At 38.7% G+C, this 21299-nt stretch overlaps 1 protein-coding gene across 1 annotated transcript in view; it reads left to right on the forward strand.

Moving 5' to 3' along the window:
• LOC311083082 (FSD1-like protein) overlaps positions 1-21299 on the forward strand; it is a 56133-nt gene that overhangs the window by 19612 nt on the left and 15222 nt on the right. Inside the window, exons 4-7 of the mRNA XM_084114339.1 lie at positions 1489-1515; positions 1991-2065; positions 3397-3419; positions 20804-20925. Of these exons, the coding sequence (XP_083970465.1) occupies positions 1489-1515; positions 1991-2065; positions 3397-3419; positions 20804-20925 (247 nt within the window). The remainder of the gene's footprint in view (positions 1-1488; positions 1516-1990; positions 2066-3396; positions 3420-20803; positions 20926-21299) is intronic.

The following is a 21299-nucleotide window of genomic DNA, read 5'->3' on the forward strand; positions in this document are numbered from 1 at the left end:
GACATCACTGTTTCCTGCAGAGCTGAAACAGATCTGAACCGTTCTGTGGTGTATGAGCAGATTTCTTCCAGTTCAGTGGACATGTAGGGTAAAGCTGTTTTTTCTTTTCTTTTCAGTGTCAGGTCATGTTTCTTTAGCTCTCATTTTTAGGTGGAAATAAAAAGTGTAGTGTAATGTAAAACAAGAATCTGTGGATCAGAACCTCACTCTTGAAGGATCTTAGGCATTCACACCTGATCTTTTCACAATCGGATAGCTATCCCATCAGAGTGTGATATATTGTTTTTATTCTTCTTCTGAAAAACAAGGAAATAAGTAGAAATTAATTGTTGCCATATGGGGTTAAGAAATATTACACTCCCAATTGTGATGTTGGTCTGAATGTCAACTCGGCTCTGATTTCTGTTAATGGCTGAATCACAGTAATGTTGAAATTAGGAAAAACAATTGCTTGTGTGATTTTGCTTAAAGCTGCAGTCCATAACTTTTTTGGGTTAAAAATTATGCAAAATAAAGCAATTTTGAGCAAATGCATAACCTGCCAGTGTTCAACACTCTCTGCTTGCCTTCGCTCGATTCAAAACGGTAAGCTTGTAATAATGTTCTTAACTCCAGTGGTACTGGTGGATTTACACAGGAAGATTCGAGCATGTCTTTGCATCATTACGTCACATCTGTGCACATAAAGAAGAGTCTCGGCTAGTCGGCGATGAGTGTGAGGATGCTGGAGGTGGAGATGTATAGCCTTTTCTCACAGCACTTGATATAATTAAACTTATCAATTTGATGGCGGATCCAGAAAGGTTCAAACGACAATCACCAGTGACAACTAGAGATTCACCCGATGTAAAGCGCGAAAGACTTCGGACTTCGGAGTGGCTACAGAAAGAGAGACTGCAACCGGCCCATGCGGAAACCAGGATAAATATCGGAAGGGCATTAAATGTAGTCACGCAATGCTGATGTTCTTAACATTAACAATTTGAGAACAAAGTATAATTTGCACGGTTTGACGTGATGCGATTTACTGCGATGCTCTTTTTGCCTTAGTTGGTCAGAACAAAACTGGATGTTACTTGTTCAGATTACATTTTCCAGTGAAAGCTCTTATGTTGGTCATACTTCCAAAAAGCAGAATCTGTGATTGCGAATGCCAGTATACACACCAGCGCGGTGACTGACAGCCGCACATTCTCCTCAAAACACTGGATTCATCCGCGCTGTGCCGTGCCGAGGCACAACCCACGTAAAGTTGATAATTCCGCGAATAACTGCAATTGCAGATTTCGAACAGAGATGGCGACAAAGAGGAAAAACTACGGACCGCAGCTTTAAGTGTGAAAAATGCACAATTGTTTATCTCTTTGCAAGCCTTGAATAGAAAAAATATTATACTGTTCAATTTAGAAAAAACGAGCCTGGATGTTATCAGCTAACACAGATCATTTCAAAGTCACTAATGATGATTTATCTTTCTCTGTCCTCCAGAACCAGCTGACCCAGAGCACCAGTGCATTACGGTACGTTCACACGGGGCGTCAGCGTCAACGCTTCCCATTGACTTTGAATGGGTGACGTCAAGCGTTGCCGAAAAGAATTGTGGATCCGTCGGCGGCGCTTCACTGGCGTTGCTCGCGGCAGAAGTTGAGAATTTTTCAACTTCTGCCGCGAGCAACGCCAGTGAAGCGCCGCCGACGGAAGCGTCAGCCAATCAGATCGCTCTATGCAAATACAGTAGCCAGGCGGCAGCCAATCACGTTCATCCTGTTCAAGAGCAGCAAACTGAGGATAAATTTTAAAATGGAGGAGAAACTAATTATTGCGGTGGGCAATCACCCGGTCCTTTATGACCATTGAATGACAATGAAGCTTGTTGTTGAGTTCCTGTCTAATTTCATTGGCTGACGCTGCTATGACCATGGCGTCAGTGCCAAACTTCAGCCACGCCTTCCGTCAAGCGTTGACGCTGACGACCCGTGTGAACGTACCGTTAGAGAGCGCAGAGGAGCTTCTGGAGTTTGCTAACAATGCGCTGCACATTACAGACGACGCCGAGTTCACTAAGGTAGGCGCATACTGATGTGTTTGATAAAGGATAGTTGCAACTTCGGACATCTGTTATGTAATTTATTAAAATGCTGGTTTTGTTGTCTCTTAAAATCCCCGTTTACTGTGGCTTGTTTAAAGTGCCCCTATTATGCTTTTTCGGATATGACCTTTCATGCAGTGTGTGACAGAGCTGTGTGTGAATGTAAAAGATCTGCAAAGTTTCAAAGATAAAAAGAAAGAACGGCCTGACATGAGTCGCCAGTCTTACTCACTGCTTGAACCTACATGAGTTTTTAACAAATCTGCATAATGGTCTTCATCGGCTGCTCATGAACAATGTCTACTTTGACGCTCAAACACTGTAGTTGTAGCTGAGACTGGAAGAGTTTGGTTTGTGTTGTCGACATGTCGCTGCCAAAGCAAATCCAAAGGATAAGGACTCATGCTGGATTTGATATGAATCAAGTGTTTTGAAAGCCTCTAGAGCTGAAATTCAAATATGCTAATGTGCGTTTGGTTTCACTGTGAAAAATGAGCTGATGCTATATTAAGAGAAAATTACACTTTTTTTATTTTAAACCTTGGATGCATGTACACCTATTGAAGGAGACCTGAAAAACTAAATTAGCAACCTATAAAATAGCAAAATAGGGGCACTTTAAAACTGCAGGCTGAGAGAACCAAGAACAAAACAGGAATTATACATAATAATTCTGCTTGATTTTTCACATAAAGGATTAGTTCACTTCAGAATTAAATTTACTCACCCCGATGTCATGCAAGATGTCCATGTCTTTCTTTCTTCAGTCGAAAAGAAATTAAGGTTTTTGAGGAAAACATTTCAGGATTTTTCTCCGTATAGTGACTTCAATGGGGTCCAACGGGTTGAAGGTCCAAATGTGAGTTTCAGTGCAGCTTCAAAGTCTCGACACGATCCAGCCGAGGAATAAGAGACGTATCTAGACAAACCATCGCTCATTTTATAACAAAAATAAAAATATATATACACTTTATAACCACAAATGCTCGTAATTTTAATTCTGAAGTGACCGAATCCTTTAAGTAATGCTAATGGATAACAAAAGTCTGTGATTCTATGATCTGTTAATTAAAAGTGAATCTATGAAAATCTAATGTATGTACAAAAAAACAACAACAATCTATTAAACTGCTCATTAACCTGTGCTTTTTATGTTTAGGATCCTACTTTACCCTGTGTTTGTGTGTGTATATCCAGTCCAGCACTGAGCCGAATTGCATGCTTTCACTTCACCCGCATGGCGATACTAACGACCTGCTCTTTTTTACTCTCTTCCTCTTTTTCTTCACCTCAATCACTGTTCCAAGGCTGCCAAACAGATCAAAGATAGGTACAGTATATGTTCCACTCTCTGTGTGCGGTTGTGTGTCCACTGCATGACACTGTAGACTTGGAATTTAGTCTTTCCCCTTATTATTAAATTCACAGGGCCGGACACCAGTTATCTTGCCAAGAAGAATTTTATTCTTATATGTCAGGAGAGAAACTTTCAGAAGATGTTACATTCATGCCAGGTCTATGCGTTCTCGTGTTTCTCTTCCCTCACATCTCTTAGTTTCTCTGAGGTTGTACAGTAAAGTTGATCTTATATACATCACTGAGCGGATTCCTTTTATGGTCTTAGCTTTAAAAATGGAACGTATATGTCATGCGACACATGGCACAATTCACTTCCATATTAAGAATCATCTTTGTTGCTTACATCTGCATCAGTGGAAACATGTTACAGTACACACCCTTCTGTCTCCCTCTGTCTCTGACATATGATCTTTACATGCATCCATTCTATCTATAGTCTCTCATACACTCAAACTCATGCACATAAAACTCCATATGATAATACAACTGATTATGAATATTAATAAAGAATAATAGTACAAATACATAATATAAAATAATAAAATAATATTAAAAGATGAAATTTTAGTCTTCATCTCCCTCCACTGGAACTACGGCCGTCAGTTCCACACCATCATTCCCAGGTGGCCAACCTATAGAAGTGATAGTGAGGAGAAGAAATAGCAGACCAAGAATAGAAGAATAGAAACAGAACAGAAAACAAAAACAAAACAAAGAACAAAAAAACAAAGAACAAAGAACCCCAACCCATGTTATGTCCCCGTATACCATGTGTTATTTTAACGTCTATGTGTAAGCATTTAAAATGGACCCCAATCATCTAAGAAAAGAAAAACTAATAATTCTTCTACCGGTGCCTTGACTCGTTAAATACTTAACTCCTCAAGTTCCCGGCTAAAACAACAAACCAAAACAAACGTTGATGTTAAAAAGATCCTATCCCTTGGGGTTGAAAATCAGTAAACGGGTATTCATTGTTTGTGGAGTTGTGTTTTGTAAGTAGTATATAAAATCTCCTATTTCACGCTGTATGTTCCATTCTTGGTTCCGTCCATTTTGTTAGTAATAACCAATTTAACAGGTTTGGTACTTTTCCTTCTAGTAGCACATATTATGAGTTGTATTAATAGCAGGAACACGAAAACTCCTACCATAGTCAAAACTATCCATTCCGACCATGATAACTTCCCTAGGATATGTGTTAGCTTCCTTTCAGACATTAATTTAGCTACACCATTTGCTACGATAACATGACCCATGGCTTGAATTCCCTCCTCTTGAGCTGCTTTTACACTCTTTTTAACTCTTCTGACCATCTCAAAGAGTTCATAATTCCTTTCTTCTACTAAATCATTATTCCACCATTGTGGCTCCAATTGCAACAATTGCACATGTGGAACATGAATTCCACCCAAGTGAAGAGGATAGAGAATCTCAAGGCAAAATGGATCAGGAGGAATTGGACACAACTTCCCTCCGTATATCATGTTATCACTTGTTCCGTCATGTAATATACACCACTGTGCTTCTGACACTTGCCATGCACCTGTGGCTTGATCTAAAGGAACTACTTCCCAAACTGCGGAACCATTAAGAGATAGACTAAACATTGTAGAACATGAGCAAATTACCCACTCATGTTCCTCAACACAACAATCTGTGGTAGAAATCATTGGTGTTTCACCTTCAGCCCAATATCCATTCTTTCCTAATCTAATTACCGAATTCCCTTGTCTAACACCCATTGATTGGAATTGCCTAACTGTCATAATATTGCGCTTCCCATATTGAGGCCATATCATGATCAAAGGTAACATTCCAGAACCTGACAACAAATTTTCATTAATGGCGATTTTAACTAATGGGACATGTTTAGCAGAAGTCAAATTAAGTTGGTTACCAAAAACCACTAACAACGATTCTGCTATTCGCTCAGGAACTTGTCCCATTCGAATAACTTGTATATCCTCTACCATTTGATCCTTTAAATTCTGAGCTAAAAATAAACATGCCGCTCGATGTGTCTCAAAGTTAGATGATTTTGTTAATGCATCTGCCAATTCTTTTGCAGCATTATTAAGATGCTCACCCGCTGCTATAATATGTAAAGAACCTTGAAGAGCCTCAGTGAGTCCTTTCCCCGCCATGGTTCCCACCCACTGAGTATAGTCGCTTAGTTGGTTCATTTGAGCAGTATTACTTATTGAATTGACAGAGCCAAATACCCCCGCTATATCTCCCCATATACTTCGAGGTTTACGATTTTTACTACTCAGAGGATTTTTAGAGGTATAATATTCAACTTCTTTTTCCAACCAACTTCTTATTTGTGTAAAATTACCACAATAAGACTGATCAAAAACGGTAAGAAGGGATTTCAAGTTATAATTAATGCGTTGTCGCACCATATGGGCTTCATTTATCAAGGTTTTGGTTTCTTTTGCCAACAAAATACCATGAACTGGTGCAATAGTTGTATTTGGACATGTTTTAGCTTTGTTTGTTTTTTCCGCTGAAAGATAAAAACACCTTCCAATTTCCCCAGTTTCTAGTTCAGTCTCACAATATTCATTCTCATCTTCTGAATGCCATACTCGCATATAATTTCCCTTGAATCTTGTTGTCCCCGAGGAAGCATCCCTCAGAAACCCTTCACATGGCAACACTATGGGATAAATACACCCTTGGGCCAATGAGTCCCATATTGTAAGCATGTGAGTACGATTCAAAATGAAATTAATTTCCACATTAGTAGATGTTATAAGGTCTAACCCTATAACTTCACATTGTTCTTTTGAACAAATTCCTCTTCTTTGAGCACTACCAGTATACCCCCCGTCTTTCACAGGCCAAATTACTCTGCTTTTGTAACACTGATGGTGAAAGTTACATCCGCCAAAGATGCCCTCACGATATTTAGCAAGGTCTTTATCATTACGTGGCACCCAATCCCATAATCCCCATCTGGAAATAAAGGGTAGAGTAAAATGTTGGCCAGTTTTCAGAGTTGCATTCCGAGTGATTTCCTGAACTCGGGGAGTCCATAAAGCTTGGCTTTCTTGGTAAATGCCAAGTAAAATTAAGAATAAGCATACCATTGTCGGTGGGTATCGAGAATAACTGGCAACCATCTCTAATCAATGTCAATGGAATTGATTCCTGAAATGGAAGCAGAGAAATAATTAACATCACTTCTTTGTTCCCAATCTTTAAAGCTAATGGATGAACATTGCTCAATCTCAGGCCATAAACCATCATCATCATTTTGTTCATTCACTAAACAAGGTTTAACTTGTGACCAATGGTACCATCTATCTGTTCCTACACCTTTCCCTTTAAGACAAACACTTGTATCAGTTGTTAAGAGTATCTCATATGGTCCCTCCCATCTAGGCTCTAAACCTTTCCTAGCAATACGTTTGACCATAACAAAACTACCTAACTCGGGAATGTGTGGAATATCAGTAGTGGTATGTTTTTCATCCCATTGCTGTTGAGCTTCTCTCACTTTCTTATTATTGTCTTTAGTAGCTTTGTCAAGCATTGTGATATAGCGTCGTAACTTTTCTTGGAACAAAGTAGAATCTCCTCCTGTTCCCGCAGGTGGCGGAGCATCAGGAGGTAGAACCATTGCTCTTCCAGTCATCAGTTCAAAAGGGGTTAGTCCTGTGACTCTGTTTGGAGTTGCTCTCAAGTTCCACAGAATAGCAGGTAATAACTTATGCCAACCTTGGCCAGTTTGCAGAATGGCTTTGGTAAGAGCGGTTTTTAACGATCTATTCATCCTCTCTACCATCCCTGAACTTTCCGGATGGTACGGAATGTGGAATTTTTGTTTGATTCCCATCAATTTCATTGCTTCCTTCATCAGTTTTCCAGTGAAGTGAGTTCCATTATCAGAATCAATTTCATATGGAAGACCCCAGCGAGGAAAAACTTCTTCCACCATTACTCGTGCTGCCGCTTCGGCAGTGCAAGTTCTCGTAGGGAATGCTTCCACCCACCTAGTAAATCTGTCCATGATTACTAGAATATATTGGTACCCTCCACTGGGTGATAAAGGTCCTGTGAAATCGATTTGGAGGTGTGTCCATGGACCTGTTGGTCTGGGTGCATGTGACATTCGCACCTTTACAGATTTTCCCACATTTGCCTTCAGGCATATCAAACATCTCTTACAGTAATCATCAATGTCTCTCATCATTCGTGGCCACCACCAAGTCTCACTGATTTGAGCTTTCATTGCTTTTGCTCCAGCATGCACTTTTCCATGATACAGCTGCATTAGTTCTCTTCTTGTTCCAATAGGCATCACTACTTGTCCTGTTGGAATTCTCCAGATACCCTGATCATCTTCTTTTGCTCCTGCTTTTATCCATTGTTCTTTCTCTTCATCTGTCTCCACTTGATATGACAGAAGATGGAACTCAGGATTATCCTTGCTGTTTTCCTTTACCAAGGTAACAGGAGTAAGAGGAAGTAGAGCTGCTTCTCTAGCTGCTGCATCTGCTGCCGTGTTCCCTTGACTTTCTTTGGACTTGTCAGATTGATGTGCTTTTACTTTAATCACGGCTGCTTCTTTGGGTAAGTGACATGCTGCAATTAAGCGACGAATTATGGAAGCATGTTGTATTTCGCTCCCACTGCTAGTGATAAGTCCACGTCTTTTCCACAAAGCAAGGTAGTCATGGACCACGCCAAAAGCATAACGACTATCTGTATAGATGTTGACCCGATAACCTTCCGATTGTTCAAAGGCTTCCGTAAGTGCTATAAGCTCAGCTACTTGTGCTGAAAATTGCCCCGAAAGAGCTCCTTTCTTCACGACAGTTCCATCAGCTTCCACTACAGCCCATCCAGTATGTCGTTTTCCATCAACATAATAACTGGATCCATCGACCCATAACTCTTTGTCTGGATTTTCAAGAGGGATTGGATTTACTGGACCAAGACTATCTTCTTCTACTTGTTTTTCACACTCATGTGGTATTCCCTCATGTGGTTCCAACATCATTGTTGCAGGGTTAAGAGAAGTGTCTCTGATGATTTCCACTCTCAGATCCTTGTTCAACAAAGTTGCTTCCCATTTTGCTCTTCTTGCGTCAGTTATGGTTTTGATGTTTGTGTTGTTCAACAGTGTCACTATACTGTGTGGAGTGTGCAGTATGATAGTTTGTGCTCCTATCAGATTTTCAACAGCGTCCACTGCCCACGTAGCACCATCAAGAGCTTGTATACATCGTGGTTGACCAATCATAGTGACAGGAATCTTTGTGGAAAAGTATCCAACTGGTCTGTATCTATCACCTGGTTTTTGACACAGAACTGCTGAATACGTCTCATCTCCCACCCTGGTCCACAAATGGAACTGCAACCGTCCATCAGGAAGTCCCAAGGCTGGGGCTGATGTCAGTTTCTCTTTCATAGAAGTAAATGCTTCCTCAGCTTCCGGCGTCCAGTTTATCTTTTCCACTCCAGGCTTTCCTCCCTTGTACAAGTCGATGAGAGGGCTAGTGATGCTGGCAAAATCAGGTATATACTGGCGACAGTAGTTGAAAAGTCCCATCACCTTCCGTATTCCTGTAACTGTTAGAGGTTTTGGAAGTTGTCGTAACGCCTCTACACGCTCTGTTGTCATTCTCCTTCCCTCGACAGATATTTCTTGGCCCAAGTAGATAACCTTGGTTTTAGCCAGCTGTGCTTTGTCGGGGTTGACTTTGAATCCTCCTTTCTTAAGGGCTTGTAAGACAACATTCAGAGCAAATATATGGCTGTTTTCATCTGGGCTTGCAATCAACAGGTCATCAACATATTGGATGCAAACACTTCCTGAACTCTCAATTTCAGCTTTTTGCTCCGTTAAGAACTGATCCAAGGCTCTATGGAATACAACAGGAGAAAGATTGAGCCCTTGTGGGAGTCGGTTCCAGACATACTGGTTTGCACCCACTGTAAAGGCCAATTTCTCTTGAGATTTTTTGTCTATAGGTATAGACCAAAATGCCGACAGTACATCTAGTACTGTAAATATTCTTGCATTTCCTGGGATATCATTCAAAATGGTGGCAGGATTGGCCACAATAGGATGCGATTTTGGTGTTACACTGTTAAGTCTTGTGTAATCTATGGTTAATCGCCATGAATTATCCGATTTCTTGACAGGCCAGACAGGGCTATTAGTGGTTGATGAAGTTTGTCTGATAATTCCTTCAGCTTCCAAGTCTGCCACTATCTCTTCCACGGCTTGTCTTGCTTCAGGTCGGATAGGGTATTGTTTATGAGGGGCATGTATCGGTCCCTCAATAACAACAGGGTCAATGTTGGCTTTACCGCAATCCAATTTGTGTTTAGCCCAAACATCTGGATATAAACTGCACAGAAGACCCCACACACCGTCTTTTCCCCAATCTCTGATAATTGGTTTTGCTGTACCAACAGATATTAAATTACATGTGCGATCTTCATGTGGTATTATCCCAGTTGTTGTAGCGATTTGACGACTGTCAGTGAATATGATCATGTTCAACAATGGAAGAATGTCCATGCCAATAAGGCTTCCTTGTGAATTCGGCCCTACCCAGAAAGATGTCCATAAGACTTCATCTTCATGTATTTGCAAAGGAACTTGTATACTTTTGCGAAATTTAGTGATAGCTCCTCCAACTCCTTCAACTTCCATAGTTTCATCAGTTGTAGGTAGGTTCAGATCTGTTATTGAAATCGAAGCTCCTGTGTCGACCAACATGTCACATGGGTGGCCCCCTATTAATGCATTAACGAAAAGGCGATTGTCTCTTTTCTTACTAATACAGGGGGCCGCTGATTCCTATTGCGGACGCACGATTCCCTCAATGAGCTGACGGACTTGTGCTTCAGTCCACGTCTTCCCTTGAGAGGTTTCATCATGTTTCTTCGCACTGACCTGTCTAAATGATGGACCTTGACCTTCTGCTCCACCTCCTTTAGCCCAACAATCTTTTATTGTGTGGCGAGGTTTTCCACAGTTGGTGCAGAAAATCATCCTCTTCTTTATGTCCATGTTATATTGAGCTGTTGCCACTCCTCTTCGATTTGGCTTGTTTCCGTCTTCCTTATTTGATCTCGTAGCCATCTCTAAGCGGCCAGCCCATTGCAAAATTTGGTCAAAGGTCTCACCTGGATTGACTCCAAGTGATAAGGCTTGTTGGTATTTTGTGCTAAGTCCATCCACAAGTGTGTCAGTAAACTGCACATCATCTCTGTCAGGTTGTTTCTTAGCACAGAGAGCCCATCTCTCATAAGCATTCCACTTACGCAGAGCATATTCATCTGGAGATTCATCATCCTTTTGTTTAATCAACGTCACTAATGTGAAAGGAACTTTCCCACTGCCCAAGATTTCTTGGATTTCTTTTCGAAACACATCTAATGCCTGCCAAAGACCCAAGGGTCGTCCTTGGTCATCAACCCACAAATTTATCCATTGGGCTGTTGTTATCGAAGCTGGCAAGCGTTCCCATCTGTCTCTTGGGATTTTAGCTTTCACAATGGTGTGTATGTCTTTTAATGTCATTTGATGTGCTTCAACCAAAGAGTCTAATTCTCGCCAAAACTCTGTGTTTGGATCTTGTCGCTTCAGAGGAGGCAAGGCTGTGAGAATGGCTTGACGTTCTCCTGGTGTGAATGGTCTCTCTTCTGTCATCATTTCAGATTGTAATTCTTCCCTTTTAACAGCAGGTGAAGAAAATCCAGGACTAATCTTGTCTACTGTGATCATGTCGTCATCCCTGGTCTCATCACCCCAGTCAGATCCATAATTACGAGCTGGTGTACATCGCAGCATGTCTCTGTTTGGCTGGGCTGATTTAGATCTTGTTATTATTGGAGCTGCTTGTGCAGATGCAATAAACATTTTGTCAACTGAACCTCCATTTGATCCTAAAGCTTGAGGCTGTGTCAAAGGTTTAGATGAACTTGTATAGTGTTCAGGCAAAGCTGGATAAATTGGTTTGTAAGGAGGAGGTGTTACTGTCACGGATTTCACTGGTTCTTGTGAATATTTCTTTTCAACTTCAGTTATTATATTTGTCCAATCTGGATCAAATGAATCATTATTAGTTGTATTTTCTTCATCTGAACATTTAATAGACATAATTTTGTTCAGTTTGTTATACGCTTCAGTTTGAGGCTTCATTACTTCAACCAGTGGGACTGGGCATCCATTAATACCGCAACAAATTCCTCCTTGTTTCACAATCCAATGAGCTGCAAGTATTGGAAATGCTTTTGACTTAATGGATTCTTTTTGGGACTCAAACCAGCTTAACTGCACATCCATAGATGCGTTAATATCGAGTCCTTTTTTCAAAAGCTTAGCTTGCTTCTTATTTTTCCTTTCCAGGAACCAAGCAGATATTGTTCTGCTATTACAGCCACTTTCTGCCATCTTGCAAATTATTTGTCCCTCTGTGTCTTGTATGCTCAAAACAACAGGACTATGAATGTATATGAGTGTGTGTGTGTGTGTGTGTGTGTAAATTCCAGGGGAGGCCCTCTGCTTCTCTCCCTTTCCACCTGCTCTGGTTACTCAAAGGGCGAAAAATGGGGCTGCTTCACAACTGTCTGTGTGTGTGTGTGTGTCTAGAGTGAATGCTCAGGAGGGGGCAACTGCTACCCTTGCTCTCTCTCTCTCTTCTCTAAACACTATAAGAACTATAAAAAAGTTATAAACAAGGTTAACCCTTATATTTTCAGTTATCTTTGAATTTCTTTTTTATTTATTTAGTTTACCTCAGATAATTATTTTTTTTTCTTTCTTACTTTTTCCTTTAAGCTTGCTCAAAATAGTATACTCAAATATTTGAACAGTTTTACGGTCAAAATCAGAAATGCCTGCGATCTTATCTAGTTACATCGGCACATTCATACCTGTATGACTCCAGTGTTAATGTCCTTGGAGCATTTTTTTTAACCCTTTCTATGGCGCTCGTCACACTTAACTACTCCTGTCAATCAAGTCTTGCTGCCTTTTCATACTTGTATTAATTCCAGCGTGTTAATGTTTTAGAGACTATCTTTACCCCTTTCTCTGGGAACTCGCCACACTTAACCGCTCCTATTAATCAAGTATCCTCAAATATTTTCTAGCTTAACCGTCTTACAGCTAATTTCCCAAACTTTTGACTAGATAGTCTTCTTTCTAAAAAAGATCTATCTCTATCCCAGCATATCAAATACTTTAAAGGTTTACATTTCAGAGGAACTTAAATTAGCCAAATTAAATTGAATTACTTAATTGAATTCCATTTTTTCCTTTTATTATTATATCTGACATATATTCATTGGCAACACAACTGGTACTTTAAATAGCACAGTTCTTTTAAGCAGTTTCAGTCTATGTTTAATCATCAGGCAGACTTATAATTATTTAGAATAAAATAAGGTCTTACCTGGAATGATCAAACAAAGGCCTGAAGACATCAATCCTGTTCGTGACGCCAATTGTAGACTTGGAATTTAGTCTTTCCCCTTATTATTAAATTCACAGGGCCGGACACCAGTTATCTTGCCAAGAAGAATTTTATTCTTATATGTCAGGAGAGAAACTTTCAGAAGATGTTACATTCATGCCAGGTCTATGCGTTCTCGTGTTTCTCTTCCCTCACATCTCTTAGTTTCTCTGAGGTTGTACAGTAAAGTTGATCTTATATACATCACTGAGCGGATTCCTTTTATGGTCTTAGCTTTAAAAATGGAACGTATATGTCATGCGACACATGGCACAATTCACTTCCATATTAAGAATCATCTTTGTTGCTTACATCTGCATCAGTGGAAACATGTTACAGTACACACCCTTCTGTCTCCCTCTGTCTCTGACATATGATCTTTACATGCATCCATTCTATCTATAGTCTCTCATACACTCAAACTCATGCACATAAAACTCCATATGATAATACAACTGATTATGAATATTAATAAAGAATAATAGTACAAATACATAATATAAAATAATAAAATAATATTAAAAGATGAAATTTTAGTCTTCACACATACATTCACATTTTTTTGTTTTGCACTCCTAACACCGTGTCCTAACCAGACGCGATGCGACAAGATTCCTGCGACAAATAATTTGTCTGTACACACTAGACGCGACGCGACTGCGAGATGCGTCAAAATCAATCAAAACCCTCAGCCAATCAGAACAGCGTGTGGGCGGAGTCAGCCAATCAGAACAGCGTGTGGGCGGAGTCTCGCGGCAAGTGCACGGCACCAGAGAATAATCTTGACGGCACTCGCAAGAAAATGGATAAGGCTACATAATCAAATTCACAAATATTACACCGTTTAAACATTATTAAAAATACATAGGCTACAGTTTTAACGTTCTTGTTTCCATTTGTTTAAAGGGATACTTCACCGATTAGCATTAAGCTTTGTATCAGTAGAAACCCGGTAGTATTCTGGAATGACCGTGCTTCCCTCCCTCACGTCCCCCTGAGACCAGAGATTTCTGTATTGTGTGTCTGGAAAAAAACCTCAGATGACGCAAAAATCGTCATTTAGCATCAGAGGCTTTTCTGTCCAGAGGCGAGAGACTCCAGCCAGTAGGAGGAGCTCGTCCCGCATGTCTTCAACCCGCCCATAGGGGGATCTCACGATAAAACGCCGTCTTTTCAGTTTCGAGTCGACTAGTAGCCTAGCTGTATCATTTCTCCCGATACTGCCCTCTGTAAGCGGTAGGCGTGGCTTGGGAGTGGCCTCGTAGGGCAGCGAAGCAAGTGCATTCTGGGAGCTGTTGTCTTTCATCCACATGATCCAAAAATACATTTTATGGCTTTTCTCAGTCTAGAAGGCACCAACTTCTAAAATAATTTCACATTTCTACTACATAAATGACCCAATTTAAATACACATTCATCTTTCCAGCGGTGAAATATCCCTTTAATTTCAAGATCTGAGGTGAATTATCCATTGTTGCTTTTACAGCTACAAAGCTGGAGCAGAAAATGATATTCAAAGTCACATTACATGTTTTTACCATTAAATAAAGCACATAAACAGTACCTGAGATTATCATCGACAATGATAAAATTTAATCGTCTAAAATTTAATCGTCGCGTGTCGCCGTCGCGGCTGGTTAGGACAAACACTCTGATTATCATGGAAACGACGTTAGGTGTAGTTAGGACACGGTGTAAGCCCTATACTGACGGTAATTGTTTCTCATGGGGTGATAGTGTGATTTTATTGCCGTCCAAATCCAGAATGTCAGTGTTTTTCTCCCAGGCTCAATCCCTTGCTTAATTAGTTACTGTTTTTTGACACCAAGGCCGTGTAGTGATTTAATTGCCGTCCAAATCCACATCACTGAGTTTACAAAAAGAGATAATTAAAAATTCACTGTTTAAATCCTTTTTGAGCACTGCAGGGCACCGTACGTTAACGATTGCGCTTCGTTGTATTTTGGATGCATTTTAAAGATCTAGCCTATACTTTTATTACTGAAATGCTGGAAAGTATTCACAAGAACAATATTTCATCACCACTCAAAGGAGAAATAGAAGAAATGCACATAAACATTTGAAATGGCAGCAATTATATACATTAAAAATATAAACCAAGCAGCTGAATGTTAACCTCATGTAAATACCAGGATGTATCAGCTTATTTCCGCTAATTTCCACATTTTTAAAATGACATCCATCATTTTGAGATAACATACGGAAGATAGACAGAAAACTATTTTAGCAATGATGCGTCTATCTTCCTATTTTAAACAGATTTAAATAAATAATAAGTAGAATATCATTTTCCTGTTATTAAATTAAATGTGAACTTATTATCATTATTCCAAGCATATGACATTTTATTTACAGCAGAGAATCACGCGCACAAAACTCGATCCTCCACCATGAATAAATCGGCCATGAAAAATAAAGATTTTTATCACTGAGGTGCAGTGAAAATAAATTTTTTACAGACGTTCACATACGAAACAATTACTGTCCGAATAGGGCTTTAATCAGAGCAATTTTGGGCTGTGTTTGTTGAATGTTTGTTTTGAATTTGAATAAGGAAAATTCAAATTCATGTCTCAATTACAGGTTTAGCATGCAGTTTGTGGGACAAAAATGATTTATTATTATTATTATTAAATTATGGGACACAATTGTCTTTGCAATATGGGAAAATCTGAAATCTGTTCATCCCAACTCTCCTCACAATTCAAAAAGCAAAAAAAAAAAAAGCATAGTAGACCTAATAATGTCAATAATATAAAAATAGCAAAAAGGTTCAGTAATGGTAAGGTTTAGGGCTGCACAATATATCGAAATATCGCAAATGTATATATAGCGACATGTATATATCACAACAGCTTGCAATAACTGGGGTCATGAACAAAAGACGAAGAGAAAATCACTCGCTGCTCTTGGCTGAATAACTTTTCTAGCTTTAATAAGAATCAGTATATATTTAATTCATACAGTGAAGACTAAGCAGAGTTTTATTTTTACATTTGATTATTCAGTTTCTGTTGTTAAATAATCCTAATGTAGGATAACCTGAAACCCTGAACCCTGAGGTTTACACTGATGTTAAAATAGCACTTACGCTACAGTAAAACACTGATGTTCACTTTCAGAAGTTTAGGGATGTTTTTTTGTCACAAAAAAAATGTGAAACACATGTAGGTTTTATATATTTTAAAGATATTTTAAGTTTATTTTACACACTTTAAGCATTATCGTATCGCATATCACATTATTTAATGAGTTATTGAATATCGCATTTTTCTTCAATATTGTGCAGCCCTAGTAAGGTTAGTCAATGAAAAGTTCTCTTAGGGTGTGTTGTTCACACTTGGCATGTTTGGTTGGATTAAAACAAACTCTGGTGCGATTGCTCTGTTAGTGCGGTTCAGTTAAATAATCTGCCATCTGAACCCTGGTGTGCATCAAACAAGTGGACCGAGACGCTGAAACGATGGGTCTTGGTCCGCTTCCAAACTAACTCTGGTGTGGTTCGACTGAAATATGAACACAACACAGAACAAAGACATCCAAACACTAAATATATGTCATTAAAGCCTTTTTTTAATCTTTAGTTTCGGTCTTAAAAATGACAGTGTGAACGCTAAGTGAACCAGGACTAAATGCACCATTTTCTTTTTTGAATCAAGGGCACTACAAGCATGAACACACCCTTAATGATATTAATGCCAACGTGTGTGTGTGTGTGTGTGTACAGGAGTCTGATCTCAGTCAACTGGTGTCTGTGTGCCACTATGTTGGTCGTTCAGACACTTTAGTCATGTGCTGCGTCTGAAATCGAATACTTCCCTATGATATATTATGTGAAAAATACTACGCCAAAAGAGTAGTATGTCCAAATACATTCATAGTATGAATGACAACATAACGCAACTGGCGCCGCATTAATCTTACACACTTACACTATATAGAACATACTTTAACAGTCACAAAGTAGATTCCAAGCCAAATGTTGTATCTACTATACCGTATGCGATTTTGGACGCAACTATGTTTTTTTGTGATGCATGTTAAGAAGGATTTTCACTGTTTGCATTAGGATGTGTGCTGAAACTATATTTGCTTTTAATTTGCATTTGCAATTGATTCTCAGACACTCAGTAGCAATAATACAGTAGGCTCAATTTTACCTGCTAGTGAAGGGATAACATTGTGTAACATTAAATACATAAGCCACCAAAATAAGATCTACACCTCTACCATACCTCTTGTGTGTTTTGTTTGTGTGTAATAGAGCTGCACGATTCATCGCTAAAAAAGATTGCGTTCTCAATTCAAACACCCACGCGATCTTATTCCTAAATCACAATGATTCGCCTGTGTCTATAAAACACGACAAGTACGAGCAAATAAAGATTTTATCAATTACATAGCTACACCAGTAGGTGGCGACGAGATACTAAAAAATGTATTCGTTATTTAATCATTCATTCAAGAGATTCGTTCCAAAACGCTGATTCATCCAGTAATGATAAATTTATAAATTAAAATGTATTAAACATTTTTAAATAGACTAGCAATTAATGTTTTGTCATAACCTCTAGTAATTTACATGTTGTTTGTAATGGTGATTCTCAATTTATCCAGAATCGTGCAGCTCTAGTGTGTTATCAGCCTCAACGCTTTGTAACCCGAGATTCTCCTTATATATAATATATGTAAGCCTATCTGCGGTAGCTTTGCATTCATTAGGAATGAAAAGCTTCTAATGAAAGCGGTGAGGCTGATTACACAGTTCTAAAGCATAAATTAATTCCACATGTATGTACAATGGGAGTGTTATCTTTAAAATTGGATGATTACTGAAATAAGATCTGATAATAGACTATATTTTACTGCAATCCAGCACACTAACTTCTGTTTTACACACTGTGGGAACTCGTTGTGTTATTTATGGGATACTGTGCCAAATATCGTCTTTAATATAAAAAAATATAGAAAATGAATTATAAAAGTACAAACTTGGGTTACACTTAATTTGGTTACACTTTATTTTAAGGTGTCATTGTTACAGTGTAATTATATATTTAAGTGCTGAGTAATATTAAGCAACTACATGTACTTACTAGGGCTGCACGATTTGGGGAAAATGTCATATTGCGATAATTGAGGTCAATATTGCGATTACGATTGCGATATAATAAACAAATGGTCAACTTGCTTGGTTCTCAAGGAAAATAAATGCACACACATATTAGTGATAATCAGCCTAAAGAAAAAAGTTCTTTAGTCAAGAGCAGTGAGTGTTTTTCTCTGTTCCCTTTGTTCTTTGATTAACTTTAGCGACAGATTTTTTTTTTTGATTGCATTTTAACAAGGACAAAACATAATTTACATACAAGAGTACATATAACCATACATGTCAGGGGTAAAGAAAAATAATAATAAAAATAAAAAGCAAAAAATAAATAAAAAATAGAATAACTTTAGCGACAGATGTAATTAGTGGCTACTGTGTACTGTCCCTTTAAGACCAGCCGCTGTCAGAGACGCGGATCTCACACGCGCCTCATTCTTTCACGAGTCATCACAACTCTTCACGTTCATCATAAGACTACTCTTATGTTATGAAGACACTCGACAAAAAGACATTTTGGCATAATTGTGTGTGTTATTGTTCGTTCATACTCGAAAGAGAGCTGTATTCTGGCATGCTGTTTTGTGCGCACGCACGATATTAGCGCGAGTCTTTCTGTGTGTCACAGTCAGACATTCACAGGCAGCGCGTTCATTTTGGCATACATGTGTGTTGTTCGTTCTACCGCGAAAGAGAACTTGATACTGGCGCGTGTCTATCTGTGTGTGTGTGTGTGTGGAGGACATTCACAGGCAGCTCGTTCTTTTATGTATTATCGCGCATGAATGGTTTAAAAGCATTTGCATTAATAAGTGCGTTAACAGCGCTAATTTGTTTATTTAATATAAAATCGCAACATTTTGCGTCATATAATCGCGTAGGCTTGACATCGCGATTGCGATACGATTAATCGTGCAGCACTAGTACTTACTATAGGGTTAGGGTAGGATTAGGGTTTGGTTGAGGGTTAGTTGCATGTAATTATGTATAATTTATAGTTTACTATGGTAACATATGTAACAAGGACACTGTAAAATAAAGTGTTACCCGTAATTTTAAGGTTTCCTTGTTACAGTCTAATTATACATTTAAGTATTGAGTAATATTAATTAACAACATGTACTTACTATAGGGTAAGGTTAGGCTTTTTTGCATGTAATTATGCATAATTTACTGTTTGTAAAGTTTGATAAGAACCCATATGTAGTTTATTTACAAAAACATGAACAAATACAAAAATAAATCAAGGTGTGGCTTGACGATAAACATGAACAAACTCACAAGGTAACAGGGAACAAAGATAGACAACAGACAATGGTAACATAAGGGCTTATACACACACACACACACACACACACACACACACACACACACACACACACACACACACAAGACACACCTGAAAGCAATGAACCAATGACCAAACAGAACAGAAAACCACATGACAAAACCAGGAAACAAAGGTACCATGACTACAAAATAAAAGACATGAACATGAAACAAAACCCAAAAGATTACACCTGTATTTAGCGTCATCCACTTGTGATCCGGTTGACCAAAACGCATCTTAATACCAGGTGTAAACAGGGTCATAAACTTGATCCTCATGAAATCATATATGTAAGTTTACATCACATTGGTAAATAATTTACATAGACTTGTTAAATGTTGTGAAGGGCTGTGAAATGAAAACGCAATGCTTAACACAGTAAATGCCAAAATTCACAGAATCGTAGTTACATAAAATATGTTTTATGGAATATGGTGACTCAGAACACATGCTTGAAGATTTTAACTCATGAATTTATGAAACTTTAAACTCAATGAAACAAACTCGACATCCGGATCATGCAAATAAAATAGATTTTTTTAAATTTATTTAATTGATTGATTTTTTTTTTTTTTTTTAAATACACTGCAAGAACCTTAAATAAATATATTTTTTTTAAAGCTCAGATTAAACTGAAATATTTCTTCCACACTGTTAATATGGAAATAAACAAACTGAACACTAGAAGAGGTGCTGAATCGTGAGTAAGTCACTGAAGGGCGTTGTTAGGCAAGACGCGAAGCGGATTGACTTATTCCCGATACAGCAGAGCCCCGAGTACCTTATTGCTTTTAGAAAATGGCTACCACACAATATAAATATTAAAGCCAAAAAAACATTTTCAATGCAACTTTCATGAAGTAAAATCACTAAAAGCCTTCCTTCCGCGGTAAAAAATAGTCCCTGACACATTATTTCGCCTTTATATGGCGGCGAAGACTGTCTTTATGAGTGAGTCAGTCAGTAGAGAAGACTTTTATATTGAAAGGACTAAGACTGGTTGTGAACACGGAGGAGCAAGACGCAACTAACAAATGACTAGCGTTTCAGGGCACGGGAAAACCCCATAACTGTTAGATATCGAAGGGACATTCAAACGGATTTTATTATGAATATAGGACTGACCTGAAGGAAGATATATCTACTGTAAATGCAGGTGCACTCGCTTACTCGATCTCTCACAATACTCTACTCTATAAGCTTCAATGAACAACATCAATGAGAATGCTAAGAGTCGTTGCTAAGAGTGGTTGCTACTTGCTAGTGGTGTTGTGTAGTGATACATAGAACCGTTGGGTGAAGTGGTCATAGCCGTGTTTTATCGTGAATCAAAATCAAGGATTGGAACTAACCGTTTTATAAAGTTAAATATATCAAATAACCATACCCTTATTATTTTGCTCTTGTAGGGTCACAATGGCTCCTGCCTTCCGCTTGACTATGAAGCCCAAAGCCACAGATAACATGACGCACCTGATGGTGGACTTCAGTCAGGAGAGACAGATGCTGCAGGGCCTCAAGTTCCTCCCCGGTGAGTTCATTCATTACTAACTGGTTATTTCGCTGCTTGTATTACCGGATCAACCTCTCTTGAGTTTGAACCTACAACCTTTCAGCTACCAACTCAACGTCCACCATCTGCATCTTAGTCACTAAACCCGTGATAGAAGAATCTAACACAGGGGTGCAAACCAGGGCCACAGTCCTAGAATTTAGATTTAACTCTAATTAAACTCACCTAATCAAGTATCTCAGGCTTATTTGAAAACTACAGGTATGTATGTGTTCCTTTTCTCAGGTATTCTTGCAATAGGCCCGGTATAAAACCTATATTGCATTAAAGTGCCCCTATTATGGATTTTTAAAAAAATTACCTTTCATGTAGTGTGTAACACAGCTCTAAGT

Source organism: Abramis brama (genome assembly GCF_963993115.1).
Source record: "Abramis brama genome assembly, chromosome: 5".
Taxonomy (NCBI): Eukaryota; Metazoa; Chordata; class Actinopteri; order Cypriniformes; family Leuciscidae; genus Abramis; species Abramis brama.